At 35.6% G+C, this 26906-nt stretch overlaps 1 protein-coding gene and 2 pseudogenes across 1 annotated transcript; all 3 read left to right on the top strand.

Annotated features, from left to right (window-relative positions):
• Positions 1-11868: 11868 nt before the first annotated feature.
• On the top strand, positions 11869-12786 carry LOC126080175 (olfactory receptor 4A15-like; annotated as a pseudogene).
• A 9083-nt stretch (positions 12787-21869) lies between these two features.
• On the top strand, positions 21870-22877 carry LOC126080176 (olfactory receptor 4A5-like). The gene has a single exon (XM_049891455.1). The coding sequence runs from the start codon at positions 21870-21872 to the stop codon at positions 22875-22877; it is 1008 nt and encodes a 335-aa protein (XP_049747412.1).
• Positions 22878-25056: 2179 nt separating this feature from the next.
• LOC126080177 (olfactory receptor 4A47-like) lies at positions 25057-25964 on the top strand (annotated as a pseudogene).
• The last annotated feature ends 942 nt before the right edge of the window (positions 25965-26906 follow it).

Here is a 26906-nt window from a genome sequence, read left to right on the forward strand (position 1 = left end):
AACCTGGAAGAAATGGAGGAATTCCTGGAAAAACACTACCTACCTAAACTAACACATTCAGAAGTAGAACAACTAAATAGACCCATAACAAAAAAAGAGATTGAAACGCTAATCAAAAAACTCCCAACAAAAAAAAGCCCTGGCCCGGATGGCTTCACTGCAGAGTTCTACCAAACTTTCAGAGAAGAGTTAACACCACTACTACTAAAGGTATTCCAAAGCATAGAAAATGACGGAATACTACCCAACTCATTCTATGAAGCCACCATCTCCCTGATACCAAAACCAGGTAAAGACATTACAAAAAAAGAAAATTATAGACCTATATCCCTCATGAACATTGATGCAAAAATCCTCAACAAAATTCTAGCCAATAGAATCCAACAACACATCAAAAAAATAATTCACCCTGATCAAGTGGGATTTATACCAGGTATGCAAGGCTGGTTTAATATCAGAAAAACCATTAATGTAATCCATCACATAAATAAAACAAAAGACAAAAACCACCTGATCTTATCAATTGATGCAGAAAAGGCATTTGACAAAGTCCAACACCCATTCATGATAAAAACTCTTACCAAAATAGGAATTGAAGGTAAATTCCTCAACATAATAAAGGGCATCTATGCAAAGCCAACAGCCAATATCACTCTAAATGGAGAGAACCTGAAAGCATTTCCCTTGAGAACGGGAACCAGACAAGGATGCCCTTTATCACTGCTCTTATTCAACATCGTGCTAGAAGTCCTAGCCAGGGCAATTAGGCTAGACAAAGAAATAAAAGTTATCCGGATTGGCAAGGAAGAAGTAAAGTTATCACTATTTGCAGATGACATGATTATATACACAGAAAACCCTAAGGAATCCTCCAGAAAACTACTGAAACTAATAGAAGAGTTTGGCAGAGTCTCAGGTTATAAAATAAACATACAAAAATCACTTGGATTCCTCTACATCAACAAAAAGAACACCGAAGAGGAAATAACCAAATCAATTCCATTCACAGTAGCCCCCAAGAAGATAAGATACTTAGGAATAAATCTTACCAAGGATGTAAAAGACCTATACAAAGAAAACTACAAAGCTCTACTACAAGAAATTCAAAAGGACCTACTTAAGTGGAAAAACATACCCTGCTCATGGATAGGAAGACTTAACACAGTAAAAATGTCTATTCTACCAAAAGCCATCTATACATTTAACGCACTTCCGATGCAAATTCCAATGTCATATTTTAAGGGGATAGAGAAACAAATCACCAATTTCATATGGAAGGGAAAGAAGCCCCGGATAAGCAAAGCACTACTGAAAAAGAAGAAGAAAGTGGGAGGCCTCACCTTACCTGACTTCAGAACCTATTATACAGCCACAGTAGTCAAAACAGCCTGGTATTGGTACAACAACAGACACATAGACCAATGGAACAGAATTGAGAACCCAGACATAGATCCATCCACGTATGAGCAGCTGATATTTGACAAAGGACCAGTTTCAATTAACTGGGGAAAAGATAGCCTTTTTAACAAATGGTGCTGGCATAACTGGATATCCATTTGCAAAAAAATGAAACAGGACCCATACCTCACACCATGCACAAAAACTAACTCCAAGTGGATCAAAGACCTAAACATAAAGACTAAAACGATAAAGATCATGGAAGAAAAAATTGGGACAACCCTAGGAGCCCTAATACAAGGTATAAACAGAATACAAAACATTACCAAAAATGATGAAGAGAAACCCGATAACTGGGAGCTCCTAAAAATCAAACACCTATGCTCATCTAAAGACTTCTCCAAAAGAGTAAAAAGACCACCTACAGACTGGGAAAGAATTTTCAGCTATGACATCTCCAACCAGCGCCTGATCTCTAAAATCTACATGATTCTGTCAAAACTCAACCACAAAAAGACAAACAACCCAATCAAGAAGTGGGCAAAGGATATGAACACACATTTCAGTAAAGAAGATACTCAGGCAGCCAACAGATACATGAGAAAATGCTCTCGATCATTAGCCATTAGAGAAATGCAAATTAAAACTACGATGAGATTCCATCTCACACCAGCAAGGCTGGCATTAATCCAAAAAACACAAAATAATAAATGTTGGAGAGGCTGTGGAGAGATTGGAACTCTCATACACTGCTGGTGGGAATGTAAAATGGTACAACCACTTTGGAAATCCATCTGGCGCTATCTTAAACAGTTAGAAATAGAACTACCATACAACCCAGAAATCCTACTCCTAGGAATATACCCTAGAGATACAAGAGCCTTCATACAAACAGATATATGCACACCCATGTTTATTGCAGCTCTGTTTACAATAGCAAAAAGTTGGAAGCAACCAAGGTGACCAGCAATGGATGAATAGGTAAATAAATTGTGGTATATTCACACAATGGAATACTACGCATCGATAAAGAACAGTGACGAATCTCTGAAACATTTCATAACATGGAGGAACCTGGAAGGCATTATGCTGAGCGAAATTAGTCAGAGGCAAAAGGACAAATATTGTATAAGACCACTATTATAAGATCTTGAGAAATAGTAAACCTGAGAAGAACACATACTTTTGTGGTTACGAGGGGGGGAGGGAGGGAGGGTGGGAGAGGGTTTTTTATTGATTAATCAGTAGATAAGAACTGCTTTAGGTGAAGGGAAAGACAACACTCAATACATGGAAGGTCAGCTCAATTGGACTGGACCAAAAGCAAAGAAGTTTCCGGGATAAAATGAAGGCTTCAAAGCTCAGCGGAGCAAGCGCGGGGGTCTGGGGAACATGGTTTGCGGGGACTTCTAAGTCAATTGGCAAAATAATTCTATTATGAAATCATTCTGCATCCCACTTTGAAATGTGGCGTCTGGGGTCTTAAATGCTAACAAGTGGCCATCTAAGATGCAGCAATTGGTCTCAACCCACCTGGAGCAAAGGAAAAGGAAGAACACCAAGGCCACACGACAACTAAGAGCCCAAGAGACAGAAAGGGCCACATGAACCAGAGACCTACATCATTCTGAGACCAGAAGAACTAGTTGGTGCCCGGCCACAATCGATGACTGCCCTCACAGGGAGCACAGCAGAGGACCCCTGAGGGAGCAGGAGATCAGTGGGATACAGACCCCAAATTCTCATAAAAAGCCCAAACTTAATGGTCTGACTGAGACTGGAGGAATCCCGGCGGCCATGCTCCCCAGACCTTCAGTTGACACAGGACAGGAACCATCCCCGAAGACAACTCATCAGAAATGAAAGGGACTGGTTAGCAGGTGGGAGAGAGACGCTGATGAAGAGTGAGCTAATTATATCAGGTGGACACTTGAGATTGTGTTGGCAACTCTTGTCTGGAGTGGGGATGGGAGGATAGAGAGAGAGGCAAGCTGGCAAAATTGTCAAGAAAGGAGAGACTGAAAGGGCTGACTCAAGAGGGGGAGAGCAAGTGGGAGTAGGGAGTGAGATGTATGTAAACTTAAATGTGACAGACTGATTGGATTTGTAAACGTTCACTTGAAGCTTAATAAAAGTTATTAAAAAAAAAAGAGTAGAATGCTCAGAGCAGAGGTAATTTACTAATTAAAATAATCTATTTTTTAGTTCAAAGAAGACTTCAGGGGATAGTTTTGGTTTAAGATTTAAAACTTTAAGATTTAAAACTTTAAGATTTAAAACTTTAAGAGTGTTTCTGGGAAAAATTTTCTTGTGCTCATGCATGTAATTTGAGTTTTTCTGCATCAGCAATGAACATACTAAAGAGGAAACAAAGAAAAAAAAACTCCCTTTTACAATATCATCTAAAAGAATATAATCCCTAGGAATAATCTTAGAAAGACTTGTGTAGAGAATGGTGCAAAAGGTACTAAATTGATTAAAGATGACTTAAATAAATGGAAGAACATTTCAGGCTCATGGGTTGGAAGACTCAGTATTGTCAAGATGTCAATACTACCTAAAGCAATTTATAAATTCAAGGAAATTCCTCTCCCAAAAAATTCCAACAGCTTTCTTTACAAAAATGGAAAAATCAATCCTCAAATGTGCATGGAACTGCCAAGGGCTCTTAATTGCTTAAGCATCTTGAAAAGGAACAGAGTAGAAGGACTCTCAACTTCTAATCTCTTGACTTCCATTCTTGTGGTATGATTATGATCACAGGATGGCTGTTGGAGCTCTGAACATTTTATCTGAGATCTAGAGAAACATCAAAGAGGAAGGTAAAACGGAGTTTGGCTTCCAATTGAATCATCTCACTTCCTGTATGTCTCACTTAATGACTTTAACTTGTATCTTATAGGCCACATTAATTTTCAAAGAATGCTGGGAAATTTAATTTTTTTTAAACCTGGGACTATTGAGTTCCCTGGAAATATAAGGTATAACACTAAGGTGGTGGGAGCAGAAAATATAAAGAAGGCAACCAGAACTCTGCAATTCCTACAAATTTTCATTCTCTTTATGACTATTTCCAAGTGATAGAATTTCCTTCTCCCACAGAAACAGAGTTCCTTGAAGCTTTTTGTAAAAAGAAACAGTTGGTAGTGTTTTCCTCAGAAAGGGCTGTGTGATAAGACTTAGAATTCCTAGATTTTCAAGCTACTCCTTTAATTTTTTTTATTCTTCCTTTATTTTCATGTTCAATACAGATTTTACCAGTTTGCCTGTCTGAAAACTCTTTTCATGAAAAACTCAAGACTCTTACTGCTAGTGTGAAATATTAGTTTCCTCGGGTTGCGATAAGAAAATTCTGCAAAATAGGTGGCTTTAAACAACAGAAAGTTAGTCTCAGTTCTGGAGTCAGAGGTTCAGCATCAGGGTATCAACTGTGTTGATTCTTTCTGAGGCTTTGATGCAGATCTGTTCTACTCCTCTCCTAGCTCCTAATAGCTCCAGGAATTCCTGAGTTTCTACTGCAGCATCACATGGCATCCTTCATCTCTCTCTCTTTGTCTCTGTGTGTATCTTCTCTTTTATAAGATCACCAGTGTGACCCACCCTACTCCAGTGAAATCTCATATTAATCTAACTGATAACATCTTCAAAGAATCTATTTACAAACAGAGTCACATTCATAAGTACAGGGGTTTGAACTTCAACTTATGTTTGTGAGGGACACAATTCAATCCGTAACAGGTGAGAACCCGGCTTTATATGTATTTGAATTAAACTTTCAATGATTTGTTCTGAAATCAGTATTCTTGGTCCAGTGGGAGCGAGTTCAGATGTCAGCTGATAGGTATAACCTAAAATTACACGTTTGAAAGCTTTGCCTATTTTGGAGGTCATGATTTAAAAAAAGAGAATTTCTACACATTTAAATTCTCCCCAATCAGGTTATACTTTTGGGATTTTTTCCCCCTGAAGACCTGGGTCTGTAAATCCTATTTTACATGGGTGATTATTCTTGTAGCATCTCTGGAGATGCAGACTCTACTCTCCAAATTATGATTAAGGTCCCAATAAATTTAATGATGGAAATGTCACCCTTTGAGATGCATCAATTAAATGACTCAACAATATTTTTAGTACTTCAAATGTAAATAAAATGTCCAAAGGTTCTTACATTACCCCAGAGAGTGCTTACCTATGTGAGTATTTACATGACTGGTTGTTTTAGGAATTGAAATGTTGGAGCCAAAGCATAATGAAATATTAAAATGCAATTATTCTCCATCCTTCATGCATACCAAAGTTTAACTGTGTTGTAAGAAGTCAGGCCAGTATAACAGATTGAGCATCAAAATGTTGTAAGGGCTACTTCACTTCTAAACCACAAAATGCAAAATGTTTGTCTAAACTATTCACAGTTCTCTCTTCCACAAAATTTACTTTTTATTTTTTTAACCTCATACGACTTATGTAACATTTGATTTTTTAGAACAAATTTTGCCAAGATTGGGGTTTTGACTCTCTTTGCTTATAATGAAGATTCGGAATTCTTTTAGAGGACCTTTTTTTTTTTCTTTAATAATTTTTATTGTGCTTTAAGTGAAAGATTACAAATCAAGTCAGTCTCTCACATGTAAACTTATGTACACCTTACTACATACTTCCAATTACTCTCTGCCTAATGAGACAGCCTACTCTCTCCTTCCAGTCTCTCTTTTCGTGACCATTTTGCCAGCTTCTAACCCCCTCTACTGTCCCATCTCCCCTAAAGACAGGAGATGTCAACCTAGTCTCAAGTGTCCAACTGATGCAAGTAGCTCACTCCTCATCAGCATCTCTCTCCAACCCGTTGTCCAGTTCAATCCATGTCTGATGGGTTGGCTTTGGGAATGGCTCCTGTCCTGGGCCTACAAAAGGTTTGGAGACCATGACCACTGGGGCCCTTCTAGTCTCAATCAGACCATTAAGTCTGGTCTTTTTATAAGAATTTGGAGTCTGCATCCCACTGAATCCCTCAGGGGTTCTCTGTTGTGTTCCCTGTCAGGGCAGTCATCTGTTGTGGCCAGGCACCATCTAATTCTTCTGGTCTCAAGATGATGTAGTCCCTAGTTCATGCAGCCCTTTCTGTCTATTGAGGTTGTAATTACCTTGTGTCCTTGCTGTTCTTCATTCTCCATTGGTCCAGGTAGGTTGAGACTCACTGATGCATTTTAGATGGCCGCTTGCTAGCATTTAAGACCCCAGACGCCATACTTCAAAGTGCGATACAGAATGTTTTCTTAATAGATTTTATTATGCCAATTGACTTAGATGTCCCCTGAAACCATGGTCCCCAAACCTCTGCCCCTGCTTCACTGACCTTCGAAGCATTCAGTTTATTCAGGAAACTTCTTTGCTTTTCGTTTAGTCCAGTTGTGCTGACCTCCTTTGTATTAAGTGTTGTCCTTCCCTTCATCTAAAATAGTTCTTATCAACTAATTAGTAAATATCCCTCTCCCACCCTCCCTCCCTCCTCACTCTCCTAACCGCAAAAGAATGTGTTCTCAGTTTAAACCATTACTCAGCATCTTATAATAGTGGTCTTATACAATATTGTCCTTTTGCAACTGACTAATTTCATTCAGTGTAATGTCTTCCCGGTTTCTCCACGTTATGAAATGTTTCACAGATTCCTCACTGTTCTTTATTGTTGATTAGTATTCTGTTGTGTGAATATACCATAATTTATTTATCCATTCGTCCACTGATGGGCACCTTGGTTGCTTCCATCTTTTTGCTATTGTAGACAGTGCTGCAATAAACATGGGTGTGCATATATCTGTTCGTGTAAAGGCTCTTATTTCTCTAGGATATATTCCGAGGAGTGGGATTTCTGGAAAGTATGATAGTCCTATTTCTAGCTTTTTAAGAAAGTGACAAATGGATTTCCAAAGTGGTTGTACCATTTTACATTCCCACCAGCAGTGTAGAAGTGTTCCAATCTCTCCACAGCCTCTCCAACATTTATTCTTTTGTGTTTTTTGAATTAATGCCAGACTTTTTTGAGTGAGATGGAATCTCATTGTAGTTTTGATTTGCATTTCTGTAATGGCTAATAATTGAGAAAACTTCCTCATGTATCTGTTAGCCACCTGAATGTCTTCTTTGGTGAAGTGCCTGTTCATATTCTTTGCCCAATTTTTAATTGGGTTGTTTGTCTTTTTGTGGTTGAGTTTTAGCAGAATCATGTAGATTTTAGAGATCAGGTGCTGGTTGGAGATGTCATAGTTGAAAATTTTTTCCCAGTCTGTAGGTGGTCTTTTTACTCTTTTATTGAAGTCTTTAGATGAGCATAGGTGTTTGATTTTTAGATGCTCCCAGTGATCGGGCTTCTCTTCAGCATTTTTAGTAATGTTTCGTATTCTGCTTATGTCTTTTATTAGGGCTCCTAATGTTGTCCCTATTTTTTCTTCCATGATCTTTATCATTTTAGACTTCATGTTTAGGTCTTTGGTCCATTTGGAGTTTTTGTGCATGGTATGAGGTATGGGTCCTGTTCCATTTTTTTGCAGGTGGATATCCATTTATGCCAACACCATTTGTTAAAAAGGCTATCTTTTCAACAATTAACTGACACTGGGCCTTTGTCAAATATCAGCTGCTCATATGTGGATGGATTTATATCTGGATTCTCAATTGTGTTCCATTGGTTTATGTGCCTGTTGTTGTACCAGTACCAGGCTGTTTTGACTACTGTGGCAGTATAATAGGTTCTCAAACCAGGTAGAGTGAGGCCTCCCACTTTGTTCTTCTTTTTCAGAAATGCTTTACTTATCCGGAGCTTCTTTCCCTTCCATATGAAGTTGGTAATTTGTTTCTCCATCACATTAAAAAATGTGATTGGCATTTGGATTGTAATTGCATTAAATGTATCGATGGCTTTTTGTAGAATAGACATTTTTCCTATGCTAAGTCTTCCTATCCATGAGCAAGGTATGTTTTCCCACTTATGTAGGTCCCTTTTGGTTTCTTGCAGTAGTACCTTGAAGTTTTCTTTGTTTGGGTCCTCTACATCTTCGGTAAGACTTATTCCTAAGCGTTTTACCTCCTTAGAGGCTACTGTGAATGGTATTGATTTGGTGATTTCCTCTTCGATGTTCTTTTTGTTGATGTAGAGGAATCCAACTGATTTTTTTATGTTTATCTTGTTACCTAATACTCTGCTGAACTCTTCTATTTGTTTCAGTAGTTTTCTGGAGATTTCCGTAGGGTTTTCTGTGTCTAAGATCATGTCGTCTGCAAATAGAGATAATTTTACTTCTTCCTTGCCAATCTGGATGCCCTTTTTTTCTTTATCCAGCCTAATTGCTCTGTCTAGGACCTCCAACACAGTGTTGAATAAGAGTGGTGATAAAGGGCATCTTCGTCTGGTTCCTATTCTCAAGGGAAATGCTTTCATGGTCTCACTATTTAGGATGATGTTGTCTGTTGGCTTTGTATAAATGCCCTTTATTATGTTGAGGAATTTTCATTCAATTCCTATTTTGCTGAGGGTTTTTATCATGAATGGGTGTTGGACTTTGTCAAATGACTTTTCTGCATCAATTGATAAGATCATGTGGTTTTTGTCTTTTGTTTTATTTCTGTGGTGGATTACATTAATTGTTTTTCTAATATTGAACCAACCTTGCATAAAAAAAAAACCTTGCATACGTGGTATAAATCCCACTTGGTCGTGGTGGATTATTTTTTTGATATGTTGTTGAATTCTATTGGCTAGAATTTTGTTGAGGATTTTTGCATCTATGTTCATGAGGGATATAGGTCTGTAATTTTCTTTTTTTGTGCTGTCTTTAGCTGGTTTTGGTACCAGGGATATGCTGGCTTCATAGAATGAGCTAGGGAGTTTTCCGTCCTTTTCTCTGCTTTGAAACACCTTTAGCAGTAGTGGTGTTAACTCTTCTCTGAAAGTTTGGTAGAACTCTGCAGTGAAGCTGTCCGGGCCAGGGCTTTTTTTTTTGTTGGGAGTTTTTTGATTACCTTTTCAATCCCTTCTTTCATTATGGGTCTCTTTAGTTGTTCTACTTCTGTTTGTGTTAGTTTAGGTAGGTAGTGTGTTTCTAGGAATTCATACATTTCTTTTAGGTTTTCAAATTTGTTAGAGTACAATTTTTTGTTGTAATCTGATATGATTGTTTTAATTTCAGTTGGGTCTGTTGTGATATGGCCCATCTCTTTTCTTATTTGGGTTATTTGTTTCCTTTCCTGTATTTCTTTAGTCAGTCTGGCCAAGGGTTTATCAATTTTGTTAATTTTTTCGAAGAACCAGTTTTTGGCTTTGTGAATTCTTTCAATTGTTTTTCTGTTTTCTAATTCATTTAGTTCAGCTCTAATTTACATTATTTGTTTTCTTCTGGTGGCTGATGGATTCTTTTGTTGCTCGCTTTCTATTTGTTCAAGTTGTAGGGACAGTTCTCTGATTTTGGCTCTTTCTTCTTTATGTATGTGTGCATTTATTGAAATAAATTGACCTTTGAACACTGATTTCGCTGTGTGCCAGAGATTTTGATAGGAAGTGTTTTCAGTCGCGTTGCATTCTATGAATTTCTTTATTTCTAGAGGACATTTTTGATATTTGTGTTAGAAGCCCCAATAATTTAAAAGGTAACAATTTTATGAAAGGTTGAGACAGACTTCCTGAAGCATGGAAAGTTTGGCCACAGAGAAACATTTCTAGTTCAGGTGATGGTACATGTACTATCTTATTGTCTGTGTTCACAGAGATTGCATCAGTGTATGAGGCTGTTGTCTTTTAAGACATGGGAGAAGGAAGAACAATCCAGAACTTGGACTGAGTGACTGTTTCATTATGCAGGAAACTCAGAAAGTGTTTTTACACATAAGAGTCTTCACTAGGGTTTATATTATGCAAGAGTACATTGGTAGTGTGATTTGGAAAATCGTAGTCTTTTAAAAGTTCTCCAGAGTTATTTTGTTAATCAGCCATGTTAGAGAACCTTTGTGGTCTATAAAAAATATGGGGGTTGACTTAATTTTGTAATATCCTTTTGGATATTTTCATACTGTACATATATAGAGTATATTTACCTCCTGTAACATCAATATTCTTAGAAACTAGTTTAAAGGGTAAGTATGTGGGGGTTATTTTAATGGACAGAGATTTGCAAATCTCATATAGGATCAACAGAAGTGCTCTGTAATCTGTTAATAATTACAGTATAATGTAAATCTTTAAACCTTGAATGAGTGACTTTCAAAGACCTTAGATGATACTTATGAAAGCAGGTTTTTACTTCAATTCACAGGAGTGATAGGTTGGGTAAGAAGAGGACTGAAATTGTTCAGTAGACTTACCAAATAGAAGGTGTTTTTATAAAGAAGAGCACAGAATTGGGCTGTGTGCTTGAAATAGATGTGGAGTAGATGGATTAATATTTTAAACAATGGAGATAGAACACTGTAGAAAAACAAAGAGGAAAGTAATGACTGCAGGAAATGGAGGAAACAATTACAGGAGGACTATTTTAAGAGTGATAAAGAGATGGCATCTAGTGCACACACAGAGGTTTTGGTCATAGAAACAGAAAAGTCATGCATTGTGAAGAAGAGGTCCAGCAGAATTATGATGTCAGATATTGAAGCAAATGTCAATAGGGATTTCAAGTGTATCATTGCTAGGATTATTTTAAGAGAAATCAGGGTTGGTTAATATTGAAAATATTTATGATATAGTTTCTGTGTGTGCCTGTGTGTGTGTGTGTGCTGTCTTCTTTTTCATTTTTTCCTTGGAATCTCTTCTCTCATCTTTTTCACTCCTGCACACACATCACCAGCAAAAAAGTAAACCATTTACAACAAAAATTGTATCTTTCCATGTTTTATTCATGCTCATATTTTTTTTATTTTTTATAATAGTATTGTTCATAATTTTATGCTTATTTCTTTGTTGTTCAACAGTACCTTGTCAGGAACAATTTTTAAAATTACGAAATATGTCCATTGTGGATTTCAGTTATTAGTTAAAAAGGTTCTGCCATTCATAGAATGCAGAAAAAAAATCTCATTTATTAACATGAGGGTGAATATTAAGTAAATCTTCATTTTATATTAAAACTTATTCTATTTAGATTTTATTTTTATAAATAGTATTAATTATATATACAGAATTTTATTTTCTACCAGATGTGACAATTTAGTGTGGTAACCTTAATTATTTCATAATCTTCTCTTTTCCCCTAAGTTTCTAATTATTTGTTTGTCTTTCATTATTTGATAAGATTACTGAAGTTATCGACCATATTTTAATCAGCCCTATATTCCTAAAATATTGTACAGTGTTGAAACATAATAAGTCATAATTCCTATTTGTTGAATGAATAAATAAATTATCTGGAGATTTCATAAAGTGACTAGTTGCCATTATATTTACAGGTAAATTTGTCCTGAACTCTGAAATAAGGACACACAGAAGAACATATGGAACAACGGAACAATGTGACTGAATTTGTCCTCTTGGGGTTCACTCACAGTCTCCAGGGTCGGAAAATATTTTTTGTTGTGTTCTTGCTCATGTACATTGTGACAATAGTGGGCAACCTAATTTTTGGCGTGACTGTTATGGTCAGCCCAACACTGGATTCCCTTATGTGCTTCTTTCTTAATTACTTATCAGTAATGGATGCTGTTTATTTACTACAGCTACCCCAAATAAGATTATAGACTTACTCTATGAGAAGAAAACCATTTCTTTTCAAGGTTGCCTGACACAGGTTTTGTAGAACACTTATTTGGTGGTTCTGAGATTTTACTTCTGGTGGTCATGGCCTATGATTGATACTTGGCTATCTGTAGACCCCTGCATTATATGATGATCATGAACCAACAGGTGCGTGTTCTGCTGCTGCTGGTGACCTGGGTTGGAGGTTTTGTGCATGCTATAGCTCACCTTCTCTTTGTTTACCATCTTCCCTACTCTGGTCCCAATGTCATTGAACACTTCTGTTGTGACATGTATCTCTTATTAAAACTTGCCTGCACTCATACCTATGTCAGTAGTCTCACTGTGATTGCTGATGATGGGGCAATATGTGTGGTCATTTTTATGCTGTTACTCATCTCTTATGGAGTCATTATGCAGTCCCTGAAGAACCTCAATCAGGAAGGGAGGCGCAAAGCCTTATCCATGCGTGGCTTCCACATTACCGTGGTGGTCCTCTTCTTTGTCCCTTGTATTTTTCTGTATGTGAAACTTCTTTCCACCTTGCCCATTGACAAAAATTCTTGACTGTGTTTTGCACTGTTTTCACCCCTATGTTGAATCCTTTAATGTGTACTCTGAGAAATGCGGAGATGAAAAATGCCATGAAGAAGCTCTCAATTAGAAAAAGAAAATGAGGTGACAGGCAAATGCATCACTTACTTTCAATAAAGAACTGTCCCTTTCAGGAAAACAAGACAAAACAAAACGCTGAAATCCTTTGCCATCCCGTTGATTATAGGGAAGTTGTATGTAATTATTTAATTGTGGTAAATATTTCCTCAAATCATCATGTTTGTGTCTGATGAAAAACATACATTGGGATATCTCCAGTGATAAATTTTGTTGAAAATATATTTTTAAGATTTTCTTTTCCTTAGAAAATATACATACTTTTTTGGTGTAGAATAGTTCTGTTGAGTCTATAGATTTATGTTGTATGTGATGACTTATGCTACAGCTAATGCCATAATTTTATTTTAGTTGATAGAAGATTCTCTAATTTCTCTTTCTTAAATTAATCTAATCCTTTTTTCACAATTAATAGCGGTCATTACCGATTTCTGAAAAATACTTTTTGAAATATAAAAATCTTTCCTTTCACCCCATACAGAGATAGCTCATGTTACTTAGAAGCTTATATATTTATTTTTGTATCTGCGAAATATTTGAAATATGTAGTTTCACTTATATTGGCTAGTATGTTAAGGTTTATGAGAAATAATTCTTCGGAATTCTAAATTAACCATAAGGAGGCTAAACATACAAAAAAGAATGTGAATGAACAAGACAGGTAGGCCAAAAAATGACTCAATCTTGCTTCTATTCCCAGTTGGCTAATCATCTCCTCATGTGGAGCAGCTTTGTTCAGTGTTGTATTTTCATAAAGATGATGTATTCATCTTTCAAGGTCATTTAAAATATCTGATGAAGACTTTGTTGTTTTTGAATATCTCATCTCCTTCTTGCTCATAGTGTTTCATGGTCTTCTAAAAGGTCTTAAACCAAAAAAAAGAAAACCAAACCTGTTGCCGATTTCAACTCATAGCGACCCTGTAGGACAGAGTAGAATTGCCTAATAGCATTTCCAAGGAGTGCCTGGTGGAATCAAACTGCTGACCTTTTGGTTAACAGCTGTAGCTCTTAACCACTATGCCAGCAGAGTTTCCAAAAGGGCCCACACCCTGCCTTTCATATGGAAAATTAGCAAAATCCATAATCAATGAACTTCAAATACACAGTCCACATCTTGACACTGGATTATATTGCATCATGTCATTGTCAAGAAAGATGCTGACCATTCCTGCTGTTTTCATCCTCACATCTCTTCCTAGTGGAACGCAGATTATTAGGTAATAAAGAGATCGGAATATATTGTTTTATTTGACAGAGGCCTCATTCACTACATCTTTGTGAACATTTCTCTTTGGACTCAGGCTTAAAATATTATCTGCCCCTGTGATAGTAGGAAACTTGTGGTCAAAGGCACTCATGGTCCCTGCCTCCCCTGTTTAGTGTTATTTCACGAGGACTAAAAAAAAAAAAATTTTTTTTTTTTAATGTGTTGGGGTGTTGGGTCCATTACACTGGTAAAGCATTCTGTATGCTTGACTTTGTATCCTGGTATTTATCTACAGTATTATTACACCGCTATTTTTTATACCATTTCAACCCTTCCTAAGCATAACACTATTCATCAAATAATATTAAACATTTGGTTGTTCTGAGTTAGTATAACTAAATGCTCTGCTTTTGGCTATCTAGTCAATTTTCAAATTTGTGTAGTTATATCAAGTGATGAGATAAAAATTCTAGTTAATTGCCTATTTATGTTCACTGATTTATAAGTTACCTGAAGGCAGATAATTATTTTTGTGCTCTCTGTTTCTTGTACAATGTCTGGGATAAAGAATTCACCTCAAAAACTTTGTCAATTATTTGTATTCTTGAATTCTCAATCTATTGGAGTTAGAATTTTTACTGAAGAATTTTGATGAACTTTTTGTGTATTAAATACATGTACCACTTTTCTTTAATATTTGCTGTAAATATTTACTGTACCATGTTTTTCATATTATAATTACGGGCTTTTTTATATACAAATGTTATATTTAAGAACTCTTTTACTTTTTGATTTCTTCATTTACATATACTTGGAGAATTCCATTCCCTCTCATTGACTTTATACACTTTAACCTTTTTTTTCTGTCTTGTAAATAACTTTTGAAATAATTCTGCTTTCAACCATCTAGAGTTTATCTTCGTTTGTGGTGAAGGAACCTAAACCTGTTTTCTCCAAATGAGTAAAATATTTTGACATCATAGTTTATTAATTGTTTTCAGTACTAACTTAATCTTTTTTCTGTTAATATGTCATTTCATACATCTAAAAGTGTCAATCTTTTCTTCTACTTTTTTTTTCTTTTGGCTTATTTCTCTGGCACTAACACACACTATTTCAGTAATCAGATATTTTTAACATTATTTATACCTGGTCAAAAAAAAAAAAAAAAAAAGAAAGAAACCAAATCTGTTACCATCAAGTCTGTTCTGATTCATAGTCACCCTATAGCTGCCCTGTAGGGTTTCCAAGGAGCAGCTGATGGATTCGAAGTGCTGACTTTTTAGTTAGCAGCAAAACTCTTTAACCACTAAGCCACACCCTTCTATTAGAAAACTGTCTTTGGAAAATAAAGAATTTTGTTTTTCTTTCAGGAGGTGAAAGTTGCATCATTCATATCACTCAACAACAGAAATGGAAATCTTTCCAGAGGCTCCATTTAGTTCTGAAAATTATACCTAAATGATAGACTTCCCCTGAGCCACATTCTTTGCCGTATATCTGTATGTAGTATTTTTTTTTTTATTAAAGTGTTTTGTTATGCTGTTCAGTCTTTTAGTGAATGACCCTCTGACATCACCCATGAACTAAAGGGCACTCATGATGTGATCTTCTTGTGTCTCTCTGAAAGCCCAATGACCTTCCACTAGTAGTCTTTCAAATAACATGCATCTTGTCACTGTATCAGGGAATTTTTGAATCCCACCTCTTAGTGTTCACCACTGGGTGGCAGTATTGGCTTCTGCCAGTGTCACCGTCTGCATATGTTTATATAATAGACATTTCCAGAGTTGTCTGAGTACTAGGATTGCGGCTTTCTAATGAAAAGCTGAACAAAGAAAAAAGACCAAAGAAGAATTGATACATCTGAATTGTGGTGTTAACAAAGGATATTTAACATACTATGGACTGCCTGAGGATTGTAATGAATTAACATACTTTGGGTATGATCATGTCTAAGTTTTTATCTCACAGAACTGTGAGAGTATGCTAAGTCAATCCTTGAAGAAAAATGTAAATATATATTCACTTCTTTCCACAAATAACATTTCTCTAATTCTAAAAGCTCATTTGGAAGCAGAACAATACGGAAATTGCATCAAATTTTGAAAAAGCAATGAACTGTTGTTGATAATATGACAGATTCTAATGTCGTAAAAATCAAAATCAAGTGATAATGCTCAGAAAACACACTCATAAATGTAAGCTAACCTAAATTCGAGGTGTTTCAGATAGGATGCTTCTAGTTACAAATGACAGGAAACTCAACTAAAACCTTTTTGAAATATAAAGGTATTTATTAATAGGCCATCATATCCATGAACTTCAAGGTTATGACAAGGTTCAGGATGAGCTGATAAAGTATATCAATTTTGTGTAAAGGAGCCATGCATGCAAGTAAAATTTCAGCTTATGCAAAGTTAAGTAACAGTTTGAAGTCTTAGTCAAGTTGGGTCTTGGTCCAAATGAAAACAGTGATTAAGTTAAGAGACATCCTCCTGAATCAGGAGTTAAATCTTCATGTTGTGACTATTCATGAAAGCAATTGTTGACTGTGTTTGAGAAATAGATCTTTAAGGTTCCAGCTGACCTAGATTCAGGCTTAGAGCAACAACATTTGCTCTAATCCAGAAGTGCAGAACTGTGATTATCTGCCGTTTCAAGAAATGGACAGTAAATTTTAATAAGTTACCTAGTCCCAATGTTCTCTGCCTCTGAGCCATAAGGGTTTTTGGTATTAGACCCTCTAATAGTCAGAGTAAGGCCTTCCTCTGCTAGGAATATGGTTAGGCAAGAGAATCTGGGGCTTGTTCTTCCTTCATTTTGGAATAAATATTATTTACTTTATCTAAAGACTTACTAATATAAAACTCATAATTTATTATTCACTTTATTTTAAAATTTTCTCTTCACATCACAGACTTTTCTAATCACTTTGTCGTCTGCTACTTTTTCTTGGCAAGACCCAAGTCTTTTTCCTCTAGGGATGTCTAGGGGAGAAAAGTGTCCAGGAGCGGTAATTTCATTTGACTTTGTTCCAAATATTCTAACAAACTAATTTACAAGGAACTTGCATTGTCTTTCATTTAAAACAGTGATGATGTAAAAAGCCACACACTACCTCTGCACATATAAATGGAATAATTATTTCCTGACAGAATGACCCAAGAGATTACTTAAAACTCAAATTCCTGTTGAGGCTGGAGATACTCTCTTTAACTGGCATCTAATCCTGTAGATATTCTCTTGTTATATTTTCCATTGATACGTACCTCCCGTTGCTTGTAGGAATTTATGGAAGGCCACGATTTTCTAGAGCGTGGTTGGAGAGATATAGGGGCGTTCTTCTAATGAGGAAAGAAATGATCTTTGGATATGCATTTTGAATGACTGAATTGCTGAAAAGTTCTGCTTCTATTTGTGAGAAGCTCTGTCATTGGCATTTCTGGGAAGTTAAATCTCAGCCTTTGCCTTGTTTGGTACAGATTTAATGACTAGGGATATGAGTGTTACTTTAAAACCTCAGTCAAAATAAAGTAATTTTTGCTTACTTCATCAAAATTGATTAAAAAGGGAAAATTTCAATAAACTAAATTGAGTGATTTTTTTTCTGTTTTTTTTGTTTGTGTCACTAAGTAACAGTCTTGGCCAGGTTAATTTCCATTAATTTGCACAGTATCTACAGTCATGTACTCACAGCATCTTCATTGTTCTTCCCGCACATTTTCCCAACAGGTGAGAACCTTCAACTGTTTATTATTATTTTTAAATATCTTCATGTTCCAGTCATCCACATACGCACTTCTACAGTTACCTGAAAAAAAAAAAAATGATATGATGGGCAGCTTGTGTGGAAGTATGAAAAGTGTAACCACTTGGAACTATTTCTAGATCCACTGATCACCCACACGTTGCCATGTGTTCTGTGATTGCAGATAAATGCATGAGGTATCACAGTCACTCTCAAGGAAAGAAGCCCTGATTTTCAGGCCTAAGGACAAGAACCAAGAGGTGAGTTTTTGAGACATCTGACAGAGGACGCTTATTAAAAATTTACATGATATATTGAAATAGAGCTAATTTCTTAAATATTTCCTTTATATTAATTTTGAGTTTGTAAAATTAAGCAAGAAAAACACAGAAATAAACCAGAACATACACAGTCTATTCTGCTTTAGTATTTTATCCTGATAGATGTTTACTGTCCTTTTACCAGGTAGCAAAAGAAGTATGTTATGCATTACAAGTAAGTCAATAGGTTTGTCATCTTGGTTCATAGGATATATGATATGTTAATAATGATTTATACTTAATTTAGATATATTTGAACTAAATAAAAAATCCAAACCCATTGCTGTCGAGTCAAGTGGATTCCAACTCATAGGGACCCTATAAGACAGGGTAGAACTGCCCCGTTGAGTTTCCAGGGAGCAGCTGGTTGATTCAAACTGCTGACCTTTTGGTTAGCAGCCATGTTCTTCACCACTGCACCACCAAGGCTCCGTATTTAAACTAGAAAATTTTAAACTGTGTATTATATCAAATGTGTCAAGGTGTAAAGAAAAAATACCTGTTATGCCTGGAAATGTGATATGTGCTTTTAAGTGTGAATATTTTAAAATTATGATAACTTTATACTGTGTGTCCTTTTTGTGTGCATACAAAATTATGACAATAACCATATTTATATATATGTATCTTTTTATATATACAAAAAGAAAGCAACTATCATGAAGTACCTTGCCTACTGTCACTTAGAGAGACTTATAAAACTGTAATTGTAATGTACTATAGAGGTTTTTTATAGAGGTTTAGAGGTTATTTTATTTTTGTTACAATGGTATTTTAATTTCTCTTTGTAAAATACCGTGTTCTTATAAAAATAAGTTAAAGGATTTTTTTTTCTATAAAGGTGTAAACTTAGTGGTTTAAGTTGAAAGCTTAGTAATTCTTTTAGTTTGTATAATATCAAATATTTGAGGACTGAAACTATAGTGGATACTTTACATACTGATTGTTTTACATGGAAATAATTTAGCTGGCCAATAGGATACTTATTTCAGTGCAATCCAGCATTGATTACTACTAAGATTAAGGACATTAGACCTTGCAGAAAATAAGTTGTTAAAAAACAATTAGATATAAACTATCTTTACCATTATGTTCTCCAACAGCTGTGCCTTTATTAGTCTACAGCTTCAAAAAATGATAGAACCCCTGAATCACTTGGACATACAGAGTGCTCATTTCATCTGGTTTCTAAAAGAAAGCTCAGAATTCTTCTGCACATGTTCTTTCCCCTCAACCAAATCAATACAAATGAAATCAGCTTGTCTACATTTGAGGTTTAGTAATTCAGTGATTTTCTGTAACAATGAATAATCCTAAAGATTGTGTTTGAATCTACATATGTACTCTTCTCTCTTGAGTTTGTCTTTAACTATAGGTGCTAGGAACTCTGAGGATTCAATGTTCTTTTTTTTTTTCCTTTGGATTTTCTTTTCTTTTATCTTCTTTTCCTTCCTTTCCTTTGTCTTTCCTCTCTCCTCCTCTCTTCTCCTCCCATCATCTCTCTTGTCCTCTTGTCTTTTTTTTCTTTTCGTCTCTTCTCCGGTTTCCCCTTCTTTTGCTTTCATTTCCTTTTCTTTTTTATTATTTCTTTTCTAGGATGGGCTCTGTGTTTATTTCTAATGGCTTCCCAAGAAGAGTAAGTTCAGCAAGCCTCAGAGGTTGGCCTTTCAGCTCTCTTTCACTAAAAGAAATCATTCTGCTATCCCCACTTAACACATTAATATCCCTATTACTTGTGTATATTAATTTCTTAAATATAATTTATCTGCTTCCTGATTTGGTTCTTCTTTTCTTTCATTTTCTACTCTTTAGGCCTCCATCTGATGCATGGGTACAAGTTTTTCCTTTTTTCTGCTTAACTTCCACCAATATACACACCGTGACAGGTTGATATTACCACACATATACGATAAAATAGATAATTCTAATAATGTACAATTTATCCTATGTCCAAAATTGTGTGCTTGTAGTTATAGGTATATAATATTCTTTTTATAAGTAATATTTTTATTACTAATGTGACGAAGATCCAGATGATTTGTTCTGATAGAATGTCCGTAGAGAAACATTCAAGAACAATAATAAAAAGCTATTATTTATTGATCCTTTATCAGCATCCAGGGAGTGCTCTAGGCACTTTACATGTAAACAAACACACACAAAAACTTAAGAGATAGGTACGATTGGTTCCCCCATTCACAAATTATGAAACTGAGGCACAAAGAAGTTTATGAAGTTGCTCAGGGTCACCGGGATATTAATTGGTGAAGGGGAAATTCCTACACAGACAGTGTTGCTCTGTAGTGCACATTAGTCATCACTGTGCTGTGCTCTCTCCTCAAGGAAGCCCTGGGCTGTACAAAGGTGCACACTGAGTGAGAAACCTTACCCAATATTTGGTCACAGTAATGATCCAATTCCAACACTGGCTAGCATTTTTAAAGTAACATCGACGAGCTTGGAGATTGTTGTTTAATTCCAAATATACAAATAGAAGTACCCAGCAGAATAAAATAAGATGGGCTTTCACTGATAGTATCATTTATCATAGACAGTTGGTCTAGGAAGGATTCTAAGATCATCTTATTTAAACCCCTTATTTTCCAATGAGTAAATTGAGACAGACTTGTGACTAAATTTAGAAAATGACTAAAGCTCATACTTTCTTACACTGTTTGGGCTTTTCCTTTGAGTATGTTCCTTTTTGGAATCTTGTCAGTGATGTTCTTAAATTTGACCACTCTCATTGCCTAAGAAGCATTATATACAAAACCCCATTCCACTGTCTTCTACCTTTCTTTACAGTGTCTATTTTCTCCCCCATCACTGCCCAGTTTACCCCCAATTGGTATGAAAATAGTGGCTGCTAATGTACTAGTTGGTAATTGTTATGTGTCAGTTAACTTCAGTTCAAAAATGTTTGCTTAAAATAAGGATCGTATTGTAAGGGTACTCACCACAAATCCTACCAACTTAAAGTGCTGACTGTATGACAGTAGACTGTAGAAATGTGTTAAGAGTAGTGGGATAAGCAAAGAGGAAATAGAAAAGATTATGGATGCTTAAGAAAAGAGCAATCTATACCCAAATAATTGCTACAGGGAATAGTGTGCTAAATAATTTTATAGTGATCTGATACATTTCAAAGTCCAGGCTCTTCAAATTTAGTGAGAGATTCATAAAGACTGAACAACCTTTGAGGCAGGAAGGCCCACACTTCTAATAGTGGAATGTCATAATATGTACGACATATTCCTGAAGAGGGGTTATTTTTCGTGCTATTATTTGGTTTTATATAGATTACACTGTAAAGGTACTCATCACAAATATTATCAACTCTAAGTACTGATTCTATTTCAATTTATTAATTTAGAGTTTACCTTCGCCACCAGAGAATAAGTTTCTTGAGAGCAGAAACCCTTTCCCTCTTTGTCATTATTTTGCTAACCTCTGTACCAAGCACGGTCATGTTTAACAGAGGAATATTAAATGAATGAAAGTCTGTTAGGCCTCTGACTGATCTTCTCTACAGAAGGTCCACTAAGATTTAGAGATAGAACTTGTTATTCGTAGGCCCAATGCAGTCTTCTGAAAAGAAGTAGAATTGTTAAGGGAAGACATATTAGGATCTTTGGAAGAGAACCTCAGTAGACATTCTTAAATGTTTATTATGTATAAGCCACTGTAGAAGATTAACACTGAAGTGCTCCATGACCTAATGGACATATTCATAGTGATGTTCATGATTTCATTACAGGCTTGTTCTCTTGAGCTCCCATCTCTGAAACAGGTCTTACAGAAGAATAAATGGGACACAGTAACAATGTAACAGAATTTGTCCTCCTGGGACTCACTCAGGATCCTGAGGGCCAAAAAGTGTTATTTGTCATGTTTCTGCTCATCTACATTGTCACGATGGTGGGCAACCTGCTCATTGTCATGACTGTTGTTGTCAGCCCATCCCTTGGCTCTCCCATGTACTTCTTCCTTGCCTATCTGTCACTCATGGATGCTGTTTATTCCACTGCCATTTCTCCCAAAATGATTCTAGACTTACTCTGTGATAAAAAGACTATTTCCTTCTCGGCTTGCATGGGCCAGCTCTTTATAGAACACTTATTTGGTGGTGCCGAGGTCTTTCTTCTGGTGGCAATGGCCTATGATCGCTATGTGGCCATCTGTAAGCCACTACACTACTTGACCATCATGAATCGACAGGTTTGTATTCTGTTGCTGGTGGTGGCCTGGGTTGGAGGTTTTTTTCACTCTTTGGTTCAACTTCTCTTTGTGCACAGCCTCCCCTTCTGTGGCCCCAACATCATAGATCACTTCTGCTGTGCTATATACCCATTATTGGAGCTCGCTTGCACTGACACCTATTTTATAGGCCTCACTGTTGTTGCCAATGGTGGAGCCATCTGTATGATAATTTTTATCCTTCTACTAATCTCCTATGGGGTCGTCCTAAGCTCCCTGAAGACTCACAGTCAGGAGGGGAGGCACAAAGCCCTGTCTACCTGCAGCTCCCACATCACAGTGGTTGTCCTCTTTTTTGTTCCCTGTATTTTCATGTATGTTAGACCTGTTTCCAAATTTCCCATTGACAAATCTATGACTGTGGTTTATACAGTTATCACTCCCATGTTGAATCCTCTGATATACACCCTGAGAAATTCTGAGATGAAAAATGCTATGGAAAAAATCTGGGGTAGAAATTTAACCACAGGTAGAGTAAGAATGAGCATCCACACTGAAAATAACATTGCTAATTCTAAAGCAAGAAATAGGCAACGAATGATCACAATGAATGATTAAGTCAATTCAATGGATTCTCTAGGAATACTTCTCTTTGTTGACAAAAAGGCATCCAAAATGTAGAATAAATTATTCTTTGACATTAGAATTAATCTAGTAGAGACATTCTGGAGGCTGGATAAAAGGGAAACATATTTTTTCTCTTATAAATAAAAATAAAACTAAGCTAACATTGTAATTTCATTTTTCTCAGTATATACTGAAAAAGGGCTTCAAAGAAATTGTTTTTTTCCTTTTAGAAAGAGAAAAAACAAGTTACTATGGAAAATTTTATATCATCCAAATTAATGAGAAAACAATTTGGCCAATACTTAGAACAAATTTCTGAGGTTAAAAGTGTGCTTTTAAAAAAATTTACTGTTCATTATTCTCTTCACACAAGAGCTTTTTTTAACCTCACTATGCATTTTGTGTTTAAGATTACTTGTGTTCCTCTGGGCAATGTCTATGCCTTTGCAATTCTGCATATTTTAGTGACACATGATATTGTGTTTGGTTTGAGACACCATCAGTGAGCAATTTTGGTAGATAGGATGTGGTTGATGAAGAAAACTCATTCTAGTTTTCTTGACTAGAAGACAGTATTCTTTCAGTTTGAATTTGAAAATAACACTAATCTAAGTTATAAACATATTTTATGTTTTCCTCATTAGTCAGTATACGCACTTTTTGTGATTCTTAAATGAGTAGACAGCGCTTCTGATTTTATCACCATGAAATTGAATATTTGCAAAGAAATGTGTTATTTTACACAAGCAGCATGTTCCCAAAAGTTGTATTAAACTTACTTTTTTATGTAGACACTTAGTAATGATTTGTTTTGGTAAAAATAAAATTTTGTTTTTTTCTATCTTATGTAAAAAACATAAGTTTTTCTCCATCTACAGCCCATCCTGGAACATCCCAAATCCAGAAAGCTGAAAGAATTTTCTCAGGGTAACATGGAACGTTATCTATGCTTAACAAGAGTTTACTTTTCTAACTAAAAGAAAGATTTTAGAACTTCTCTTAGTTTTCATTTTTAATGTGTAATTTTTCATGAATATCCAGCAACATATGCAATTATTTATAAACTTGTAGCCTCTTACTAAGAATATTATCAAAATCATTGAAACTTACTGATTCACTTCTCTGATGCCATTTTCCACCTCCTCTCAGAAGTAATCACAATTCTAAATTTTTAATCATACTTTAATAATAGTTTAACTATGTATGTACCCTTAAAGGAGGAGGAGTGACAAAGAGGATGGGATCTAGTGCACACACAGAGGTTTTAGCCATAGAAACAGAAAATCCATGTACTGTGAAGAAGAGGTCCAGCAGAATTATGGCATCAGATATTGAAGTAAATGTCAACAGAAATTTCAAGAGTAACTGGATATCATTACTAGGATTATTTTAAGAGATAGCAGGGCTGGTTAATGTTGATGATATTTATTATATAGTTTGTGTGTGTGTGTGTGTGTGTGTGTGTGGTGTTCTTTTTTCCTTGGGATCTCTTCTCTCATCTCTTTCACTCCTACACACACATCACCAGTAAAAAAGTAAACTTTTTACAACAAAAATTGTATCTTTCCATGTTCTATTCATGCTCATATAATTATTTTTATTTTGTTTTATGGTAGTATTATACATAGTTTTATGCTTATTTATTTGTTGCTCAGCAGTACTTAGTCAGTACCAGTTTTTGAAATTGTGAAATATGTCCATTGGGGATTTCAGTTATTAGTTAAAAAGATTCTACCATTTCTAGAATGTAGACAATAATCCCATTTACTAACATGAAATTATTAAGTAAATCTTCCTTTATTTTTATATTAAACTTTATTCTATTTATACTTTATTTTTATAAATAGCGCTAACCATATATACACAATTTTATTTTCTACCAGATGTGGCCAGTTAGTGTGGTAACCCTATTTATTTCATAATCTATGCCTTTCCCCTATGTTTCTAATTACATTTTTGTCTTTCGTTATTTGATAAGATCACCGAGGTTATGGGTCATATTTTAATCAGCCTTGTATTCTAAAAATATTGTACAGGGCTGAAACATAATCATAATGCCTATTTGTTGAATGAATAAATAGATTATCTGGGGATTTCATAAAGTCACTAGTCATTATAATTACATGTAAATTTGTCCTGAACTCTGAAGTAAGGACACACAGAAGAACTTATGGAACAAAGGAAAAATGTGACCTAGTTTGCCCTCTTGGGGCTCACTCAGTCTTCAGGGTCAGAAAATATTATTTGTTGTGTTCTTGCTCATCTATATTGTGACAATGGTGGGCAACCTATTTATTGGTGTGACTGTAGTGGTCAGCCCAACACTGGATGCCCCTATGTACTTCTGTCTTGTCTGCTTAGCATGTATGGATGCTGTTTCTTCTACTGCAGTTAATCCAAATATGATTATAGACTTACTCTATGAGAAGAAAACCATTTCTTTCCAAGATTGCCTGACCCAGCTTTCTGCAGAACACTTATTTGGTGGTTCTGAGGTTTTACTTCTGATGGTCATGGCCTATGATCGCTATGTGGCTATCTGCACACCCTTGCATTAGATGACCATCATGAACCAACGGGTGCATGTTCTGTTGCTGTCGATGACCAGGGTTGGAGGTTTGTGCATGCTGTACTTCATCTTCTCTTTGTTTACAATCTTCCTTCTTGTACTACCAATGTCATTGACCACTTCTGCTGTGACATGTACCCCTTATTATAACTTGCCGGCACTGACATCTATGTCTCACTGTGGTTGCCAATGATGGGGAAATATGTGTGGTCATTTTTATGCTGTTACTCATCTCTAATGGAGTCATTATGCACTCCCTGAAGAACCTTAGTCCGGAAGGAAGGTGCAAAGCCTTACCTACCCGTGGCTCCAACATCACCATGGTAGTCCTCTTCTTTGCCCCTTGTGTTTTCCTGTATGTGAAACCTCCTTCCACCTTACTTGACTGTAAATTCTTGACTGTGTTTTGCACTGTTTTCACCCCTATGTTGAATCCCTTAATCTATACTCTGAGAAAATCGGAGATGAAAAATACCATGAAGAAGCTCTCGACCAGAAAAAGAAAATGAGGTCTTAAACAAATGCATCACCTACTTTCAATAAAAAAAAAAAAACTGTCCCTACCACCCTACCAGGAAAACAAAACAAAACACTGAAATCCACTGCCATCCAGTCAATTCCAGGGAAGCTGCGTGTAATTATTTAACTGTAGTAAATATTTCCTCGTGTCATCATGATTGTACATGATGTAAAACATTTATTAGGATGCTTCCGATGATTTCTTTTGTTGAAAATATATTTTTAAGATTTTCATTTCCTGGGAATATATACATTTTCTTTTTTTTCTTGGTGTAGAATAGTTCTGTTGAGCCTATAGATTAATGTTGCATGTGATGACTTATGCTACAGCTGATGCCAGAAATTTATTTTAGATGATAGAAGATTCTCTAATGTCTCTTTCTTAAGTAAAACTAATCCTTTTTTTTTTTACAATTAATAGTGTTATTGCCTATTTCAGAATAATACATTTTTAAATATGACATAAAAATATGTTTCACTCCACCCCATACAGAGATAGGTCACATTACATTAAAATTTTATATTTTTATTTTTATATCTGAAAGATCTTTTAAATATGTAGTTTTGCTTATATAGGTTAGCATGTTAAGGTTTATAGAAAGAATGCTTCAGAATTCTAAATTAATCATAAGGTGGCTAAAGATACAAAAGGAATGTGAATGAACAAGGCAGATAAGCAGAAAAATGACTCAATCTGGCTTGTTTTCCAAATTGGGAAGTCATCTCCTCAAGTGGGGCAGCTTTGTTTGGTGTTATATTTTCATAAAAATGAAGCATTCATCTTCCAAAATCATTTAAAATACCTGATGGAGCCTTTGTTATTTTTCAATATCCCTTCTCCTTCTTTCTCATAGTGTTTCATGGTCTTCCAAAAGGTCCTAAACAACAACAACAAAAAAGAAACAAACCTGTTGCCGATTCCAACTCATAGA

The sequence above is a fragment of the Elephas maximus genome, chromosome 7 (genome assembly GCF_024166365.1).
Source record: "Elephas maximus indicus isolate mEleMax1 chromosome 7, mEleMax1 primary haplotype, whole genome shotgun sequence".
In the NCBI taxonomy this organism is placed as follows: domain Eukaryota; kingdom Metazoa; phylum Chordata; class Mammalia; order Proboscidea; family Elephantidae; genus Elephas; species Elephas maximus.